The sequence below is a fragment of the Apaloderma vittatum genome, unplaced genomic scaffold (assembly GCF_000703405.1).
Source record: "Apaloderma vittatum isolate BGI_N311 unplaced genomic scaffold, ASM70340v1 scaffold19408, whole genome shotgun sequence".
NCBI lineage: Eukaryota > Metazoa > Chordata > Aves > Trogoniformes > Trogonidae > Apaloderma > Apaloderma vittatum.
Genome location: NW_009730470.1, coordinates 7,224 through 15,870, shown reverse-complemented (window position 1 = coordinate 15,870; position 8,647 = coordinate 7,224). Strand labels below are relative to the sequence as shown.

Below are 8,647 nucleotides of genomic sequence, written 5' to 3'. Positions count from 1 at the left end.
AGATTTTCCAAGTGGTTAGAGGCTTGCTTTGACAATACCTGCAGGGTGATTTGCTGTTATCACCTGGGAAGTCTGATGGCACCACTTAACGGTGTAGATATTTGGGGTCTGCATTTGCGTGTCAGCAGCAGCTGGGAAGCGACAGGGCTCAACATCATCCAGGGTTCTCTCAAGGATGCTATTTCCTACCGATGTGATGCATGTCCCAGTTTCTCTCCTTCCCGTAGGATGAACATGCGATCGTTTCTCGGGACCTGGGTGGCCCTTTTGGTGATAACTGCGCGGCAGCAAGGTGAGTATCTCCCCGTCGGGTGCTGCCTTCCGAGCTGTGGTTTTCCATGATGTTGAGATTTGCTAGCCTCACGGAGAAATAAAAGCATGTCCTAAATCCAGGTGAACAGAGCTGGGATTGTTCAGAGCCCGGTGGCTCACATCGGCCGAGATTGAATGTCGTGAGGACAGGGTGCTGCTTTTCTACATCAAAGAAGGGAGGAGGGGGAGGAAAATCCAGCAAAATCCCCATTTGCTTTGTGAGGAGCCACGCCAGTAGCTAACTAGAAGAAACAGGGCATGAGATGACAGCAGAGATCTGTCAGGGGCTGGAATGGGAAAGGACATGTGCCCTAGGGCCAGAAGTGCCTGCTTGTGTCTCAAGCCAACAGATTTTAGTCCAGTAGAAAGTGTCAGGCTTGTATTGAAATGTGTCAAAACCATCCTCCAGTGACCCTGTCCCAGAGCTGGCACCTCTGCCCTGGCCTGAGACAATCTTTGGCTGCTTTCACTCTTCACAGGAGGTCAATGTTTGGGGACAGACAAGCCCAGAGCCCCTGCCATGGCCCCTCTAAAGTCAGAACCAGTCCTGACATTGCCATAAGGACTCTCTTCTCTCTTTCCTTCCAGCTCACGCCACGACGAGTCTGTATCCGTTCTGGCAGAACGACACGAAAACGCCCAAAGTTGATGATGGAAGCTCTCCCGAGATCAAGATTTCTGTGCCATTCATCTTTTTTGGAGCCTCATACAGAAGCATTTATGTAAGTGGAGAAGCAGACCTTCCCTTTAGTCTTTTCCTTGCCATTAGCAGCTGCATTTTAAACAGCCTCTCCCCATCGTCAGGAGTTGGAAGATTTATTAGCACCTACCTGACAAGTTCTTAGATTCCGTGAACTGATAGGTTTTATGATTAAGAAAGTCAAAGGTATATTTAATGGGCTAATGTTCATGGGGAAGGAATATAAAAGGCAATAAATTTTCTTTGTAGCCGATTAAATGGTACAGCAAAGCTAAGGCCTTGACACAAGAAACATTATTCCTGTTACATGACAAGAAACAAGAACATGCAGGGACCCGCAGGGGAGGAAAAAAAAAGGGCAATTGTTTGGACTCACATAGGTGCCCGAGACAAGGACAGGCTGCTGCTGGTTTTGGATGATGGCAAAGCAAGAGCCTTGCAAGGGGGGCACCAGCTGTCTGGGCTGGGCTCAAAGAAGGTTCACTTGAGCCTGTCAAAACTGTGCCTTAGACAGGGACCCAAGTCAGGAATCTGCCTCGGTGGTCAGGCTGTCAGTATGTAAGCCACTCTGTGCCAAAAATAACTCACCCTACGTTTTCTGATAAACCAGCAGCTTTTTGCTCTCCGCAAAGGCTACCTCAAACAAAAGCGGGTCTCTGTGCAGGTCAACAACAACGGCGTGATTTCCTTCAACACGCTCGTCAGCCAGTTCACACCAGAAGCCTTCCCCCTGGCAGATGGCCGGGCCTTCATCGCGCCCTTCTGGGCAGACGTGCACAACGGCATCCGCGGAGAAGTCTACTACAGAGAGAGCACGGACCCCGAGCTGCTGCGGAGAGCCTCCAAAGACATCCGCAAGCACTTCAAAGACTCTTTCTCTGCCACCTGGGTCTTCATCGTCACCTGGGAGGAAGTCACTTTCTACGGAGGAAGCAGCACGACTCCGGTGAGAGCGATCGGCTGTGCTTCTTGGTGGGTGGTGCTGGTGGCTGAGTGTCTGTCTGTTATATACGTATGGAGCTGCTCTGGCCTTTGTCTGTAAAATTGAGTCACTAAAGTTGTTGTTTGCTCTTTGGTCTGCAAGGAGGGAAGGCTACTCTGATGGAAAAGGCCCTAGCTCTGGAATGTCTGGTAAATTAAGCTTTGGAAGCAGTCCACTCTCTGAGGAGCTGGAGACAGGAAGGAGAAAATGGGGGTTTTAATTGGTATTTATTTGGCAAAACCCTCTTTTCCTTTCAAATCGTGATGGCTTTTTCTGTGGCAGAGGCTGAAGCGCTTTCTCTGCAGCATTAATCCATGAGGACGACGAGGGCATCTCATAGAAAAGGGTTGACCCAGCTGCACTAAAATCCTGGGAGGACATTGAGATAGGAAGGGGAAAACCAAAGGGCATACTGACAGCATTTTTGTGATGACAACTGACCCGCCTGCATAGGGAGACCGATCCAGACTGACCAGAGTCACGCTAGCGGCTCAGCTGAGGTAGCTCTGTTACATTTCCATAAATGTGCAAGTCGTGTCTCAGAGGATGGAGGTGGCAGTGTGATGTTTTTCGAGGCACGAAGGGCTTTTAAATACCTGGTTAATATGTGAGGTGCGGCCTCAGCTGGTGTCGGGAAATCCGTGCCAAACCGCTGGCGTGTTGCTGATGGGGCCTGTGCAGAAGCTTGGGGCGCGGATAGCGAGCAAGGAATCCCTGCTATTGTTTGGGGAAAGGGTTATTTAGGATTAGGCTCTGTACCGTGAGTGCCAAAAGCTGACTTCTGTCTCGAGGAGTTGGCTCTGATAGACAGTTCCGCTCCTTTCCATTTGTTAGAGACGCTTGAGATTTAATGCACATGTTTTGCCAGTCCTGGCAGTGCTTGCAGAAAAAAAAGAAAAAAGCATATATGTATATATTTGCAGACAGCAAGCAATATAGAGATTCGTGTATTGCCTAAAGAATTACATTTGCAACACAATGCAATTTATTTTGTTATAGAACAGCCTTCCTGTTCAGTAGCAGCCAGGGCTCCGGTTTGGCACGTGGAATAGCACGATGCAGCTTAAGCAGGAAATTCATCGCAGTGCAGAAAAGCTGCAGAAAACAATTTTGTGACTGTGTCCTCGGGAGCGCTGCAGTTACCATCTCTTGATGACACCCAAGCAAGCAGGTTCAGTTTCCAAAAACCTTATTAGATAAGTAGCGGGCTCGATGCGTGTTTGACCATGAGCACCAACCCAGGAAATGTTTGTGGTTCAGGTAAAGAAAAAACAAAAAAACCCAAACAAAACAAAGCATATTGCCTTTATGTGTTAGTGCTTTCTGATCTCACAGTCGAGGGAAAAGACCTGATCAAGGTGAAAAAGCATGCTGAGGTGGTGAAGAGGAAACTGGACGTAGGAGCTAAAATCCCAGGGAAAGGAGTCAGGAGTGGAAGTGGTGGCTCCCCTCAGCTTGCTCTCCCGCTTGCCCCCGTGTGAACTGTGCCTTTTGCAGCTGCCGTGAGGCAGCTCTGCCCACACCTCTCGCTCTCCCTGACAGCTCGTACAGGCTGCTTCGCCTCCGTTTGCAAGATTTCTCATGGCAGGAGCCTAATGAGCCTTGGAAGTGACATCCTTCGTGGCACAGTCCCGGCACAGAGCTGTCTGGGATGGGCGGGACGCAAAGGACAGAAAAATGCAGAAAGCCGAGAGACGTGATTGACTGTTAGTTCCCAGGTGACCTCTGCTGCTGGGTCTGCACGGATAAAGGGAATATCTCAAGGGGAGAGACCTCTTCAAATGTAAAAGGGAAGAGCTTGAGGCTTTGCTGCCCTTTCTGCCTGGAGCCTGGGCTGGCAGTCGCGTGAATGTATCCGGAGTTAGTGGGGCTGGAACGCGGAGTCATTTCAAGCGAAAGGAAGAACAGTGAGCAGCAGATTGAGCAGGTAGTGAGGGGATTTGGCAGCCAAGCGAAGCACATAATATACATGCCTGACTTGGATGTAATCCACCGTTAACACTATTGTGGGCTATGAATGTGGAAGGGAAGCGGGTAAGATAAGGTGGCGAGGAATAACGCTGAGATAGGGTAATGGAAGATAACTGGTTGAAACAACCCAAATCCTGCCGATCGCTTTTTCCCTGCAAGCCTATTCTCTTGCTGCCATCTATTGGTATTAAATCCGATCAGAGACTGTCTAGTCGTCCTCTCAGGTGTAGGCAGCAGCTGGCAGAGTGGCAGCAGTGAGTGTGAGAGTATTTCAGATCTCGTTCAGCCTCTGCCACTCTTCACAGTGCAGCTCCCACGTCTTGCCCAGGCCAGAGAGGAACGTGACAGAAGGGTAGGCAAGCTGTGTGAGAAAAGCAATCTGACCTTGTGAATATGCTCGTGGTTTTCAATAGGTAAACACTTTCCAAGCTGTCCTGATCACAGATGGAGCATCGTCTTTTGCCATGTTTAACTACCATGAAATCAGCTGGACCACGGGGACAGCCAGCGGAGGGGACCCCCTGACCGGTCTTGGCGGAGTGATGGCCCAGGTGAGGCTCTCGCTCCCGTATCCCTGTCTCTGTCAAGCTCTCAGATGGCTGCCTCTAGCTTTTCTGATGTACCCATCCTCACTTGTGCCACTCGGTCCCTCAGCTCCCCGTATGTATATGCACATAGATATATGAGGGGGACAGAGAAGTGTGGAAATGCGGCATCGCTTTCCCGTAGCAAAGATGTGTGATAAAATTTGCACTCTCTGTTTTAGGCTGGCTTCAATGGTGGAAACATCACTAATTTCTTTAGCATCCCAGGCTCCAGAACCCCAGACATAGTCAATATCGAAGAAACAACCAATGTTAACATCCCCGGGCGCTGGGTTTTCAAAATAGACGGCAGAGAGATAGATCCAGCGAATGGCTGCAGCCTGAGAGGTAAGGGGGAAACAGCGTTGGGTTTTTTTCAAGTTTTGGGGTGCAGCGTAACAAAGGTGATGTTGTCAGGATGCTGGTGGAGTGGTGCCCAAGTGCATGCCCTCGAGCTGCAGCTGCGGGGACACCAACATGCAAAAGCAGGGTTTGGGTCCCATGCCCACCTTCGAGGTGCTGCGTGCAACAAAGTCATCACCTGCCTGCCAGCGATAACTGCCAGTCTGCCCATGGCAAAAGGCTGACGCCTTGGAGAGTGGACAGAGAGCTTTGTCATCCACGTCAGCCCAGGCACATCCTGTGCAGCAGGAGAGCAGTGTGTGTGAAGAAGCTGTTGTCGGCTGTCGTTTGACCCCTGGCATGGTTGGCGTTGCCTCTCCCAGGGCTGGACCCGGCTTGCAAGTATTTGCAGCAAATTCTCAGTGCAGACGAGGTCTGAATTTATCTCTGAGAAAGCTGAGAGAGTCCACGAATATTTGGAAGACTTCTCTGCTCCTGGTCTTGCTTTTAAGCGCCAGTCAACAAAACTGTCATCGATGCTAGGTTTTTTCCCTGCCTGGGATTTTAGTAGCATGGTGTTGCTGTAAGCCTCTATTTCCATAGCCCAGAAACAGAATCCTGACCTGAAGTGAAGGGCAGATAGAGTTTGAGTGTTTTGCAGGAATAGAATGCCACCAAGCTGGCCTCTTAATGCTTTTCTGTAATGCCGATGGTGGCAGTGGGAAAGACCTGTGGACAGCAGTTTCCTCCTGCCACCAGAGTAGGAAACGTGACGGGGTGGTCCTGTTTTCTTGTTTCTGCAGAAGGAAAAACAGGTATTTCAGGCAGGACAAATGCCATGTCCCTGCAGGAGGTACAGTGTTTGTGCATGTGTCACTGACAGTGTGGGGATATAAAGGGATTAATGAATGCACACAGTGACTGCAGAGGGACCCTGCTGCAGAGAGATTATTGCATTGCCATTTGACAAATAAAACCGTCAAGAGCATCCACCATGCGCCGGGAGCCTTTCTAGCATGAGAAGATTGTCACTTTCCAACGGACTCTGGCGATGTCACCCCTCTGAGATGTGCAGATCCTGCCACTGTGTTTGCATTTCACAGTGGACAGCCAGTCGTCCTGCACGAGAGGAGGTGCTATGTGAGGTGTCAGAGGCGAGGGGACCCACCGTGCTTAACGGTGCTCGTTTGCCGAAATCCCCAGCACCAGGATAGTTGGTGCGGGCATCCTCACAAGTGGATGTCCCTAAAAGGAGATGTTATTTGTTGCAAGAAAAAGGAAAATAGCTTTTTTGTAGGAGGCAGGGAAGAGAACAAAAAGTTCAGGAGAGGTGAATTCAGGCAGAGCGCATGGCGGAAGCTGCGCACATGAGAGGTGTGAAAGGCGGCCATATGGAGGAGAGGGAAACTCTCACGGGTATTTGCCACCCTTGTTCTCCTGTCTTCTCTCTGCCTCTCACGTCTCTCACCAGACAAACCTGTATCCTTTTATAGTACGGCCGTGTAACAAGTCTGCTCTGCGATCACTCATCGTCTCCCATCATCTCTGGCGTATGGTGTGGAACTTGCTTATCACTACTTGCTTATAACTACTATGAGGACTTTCTGAATGCGAGTGAATTGTTTCTGTGCCACTGATGGTGGAATTCCTCTTTAACCAGCAAAGTTATGTGGATGGAGGAATTATGGAGATGGCCACAACGCTGAAGGACAGCACAAGTACAGCGACGGTGCCCTAAAAAAGCCTCCAAAAGGCCTGAACTTTACCAGTGGACTTTCCCTTTGAGGAAATAGTGCAAACGGGTCTTGTGTCCAACAATACTGAAGCAGAACGAGGGTGGTGGCTGTCCAAAATAGAAGGAATACCCTTCAAGTTAGCCTGCGTGCCCGGTGTGGCACCAACCTGGGACTCGTGCCAGCCTTCACGCCATCCCATGGACTTGCAGCATGGGTAGGACTTGAAGGGGATGCTCTGTACACTGAAAATGAAGTTTGCAATTGCAGCACTTTGCTGAGCGGCTCTTGCCAGGAGTCTGTACGAAGAGAGCAGCCGAGAAGCCTGGTAGCAGGATGCTGTGGCAGCAATCTTGATCACAGGGCCAGCAGATGCCTCTGAGGACTGACGCGGTGCAGTTAGAGCATGTTCCTCTGTTTAGAGATGTGATGTAGCATGTTTTTTTTTTTCCCTTTCTGTCTTTCTAGGACAGTTTCTCCGTCAAGGGGAGATCTTCTGGGACAACGCCAACTGCACCACCAAGTGCCGCTGCCTGGACTTCAGCAATGAGATCTTCTGCCAGGAGGTGGCTTGCAGCCCCTTTGAAGCGTGCGAGCTAAAGACCAAGTTCTTCCAGTGCGTGCCGGTGGAGAGCAGCACCTGCGTGGTGTTCGGAGATCCACATTACCACACCTTCGATGGCTTCCTCTTTCACTTCCAGGGTTCCTGCTCCTACCTCCTCGCCAGGCAGTGCTGGCCAGGCTCCCAGCTGCCCTACTTCAACGTGGAGGCCAAGAACGAGAACCGAGGCGGCTCTTCCGTCTCCTGGCTGAGGGATATTTTTGTGGAGGTCTACTCGCACAAGATCGTCCTCCCCAAGGACAGCTTTGGGAAAGCAAAGGTAAGAGCCCCGCTCCAAGAGGAGAATTAGCCTGGTTAGCTCCTCTGAGGTGCCATCGAGGCCGTAATGGCAGCCCAGAGAGTGTGGGACAGCATTTCTGGGCCCTGTATGTCCGTAATCCAGAGACCTTGTAATGGGGCTGCATGGCTCCCAGTACGAGGACTCTACAATTCCATGTGCCGGCTCAGTTGTATGATGTTGTTCCTGCAGGTGGATGACTTGGTGGTGTCCCTACCCATCTCTCTGGAACTGGGTGCAATAAAAGTCTACCAGAGCGGCTTGTCCACAGCCCTGGAGACAGACTTTGGCCTGTTGGTGACCTACGATGGACAACACTACGCCTCCGTCTCCGTTCCGGGCACGTACATCAACTCCACGTGCGGTCTGTGCGGGAATTACAACAAAGACCCCGAGGACGATACCCTCCGCTCGGACGGCAGACTGGCCGTGTCTGTGCCGGAGCTGGGTGAGAGCTGGCGAGTGCCGCACCCCGAGCGAAAATGCTCGCCCGGCTGCTTGGAGAACTGCACCCTGTGCGACGCCGCCGCTGAGTCTCTCTATTTCACCTCTGAGTACTGTGGCTTCATCAACAAGAGCGGCGGACCCCTGTGGGAGTGCAGCACCGTCGTGGACCCCACCGCCTTCGTCCACAGCTGCGTCTATGACCTCTGCAGCGCGCGGGATAACGGCACGGGGCTATGCCAAGCCATCCAAGCGTACGCTGCGGTGTGCCAGGCCCTGGCCATCTCGGTGGGAGAGTGGCGTGCCCAAACGGGATGTGGTAAGTGTCTGCGTGCTCGTCACGGGAACCAACCCCTCTGGAGGAGAGCGATTTTGAGGGGTCTGCCTGTGTGTGAGATGAGGGAGAAGCCAAGGAAAGAGAGTGTTTCCTGAGGCAGAGGAGGTTGGGTGAGAGCAAATCAGTTCCTCCCCTCTGCAGCGTCAGGCTCTTGTGGCACGAGTCAGGCACAAGGCAGGAACTCTGCGTTGTTTTGCAGGCGTCAGCTGCCGTGATGAGAAGGGGACGTTGGACAGGAGTGCTTCTCAGCCTACCCTTCTCACTCAAGGCATTAAATAGCCACGAGTGGCTCACTGGTTTTGGAGAAGCTGTAGCCTGCATGAGAGAAATGGCTGGGCAGGCG

General features: G+C 51.5%; 1 protein-coding gene across 1 annotated transcript in view; it reads left to right on the top strand.

The window, feature by feature from the left end:
• Positions 1-228: 228 nt before the first annotated feature.
• The window catches only part of LOC104278001 (alpha-tectorin-like), a gene marked incomplete at its 3' end in the record, with an annotated part of 15,633 nt that continues 7,214 nt past the window's right edge, over positions 229-8,647 (top strand). The window contains 8 exon segments of the mRNA XM_009874830.1: positions 229-292; positions 901-1,034; positions 1,677-1,958; positions 4,379-4,516; positions 4,732-4,897; positions 7,093-7,505; positions 7,716-8,252; positions 8,254-8,286. Of these exon segments, the coding sequence (XP_009873132.1) occupies positions 229-292; positions 901-1,034; positions 1,677-1,958; positions 4,379-4,516; positions 4,732-4,897; positions 7,093-7,505; positions 7,716-8,252; positions 8,254-8,286 (1,767 nt within the window).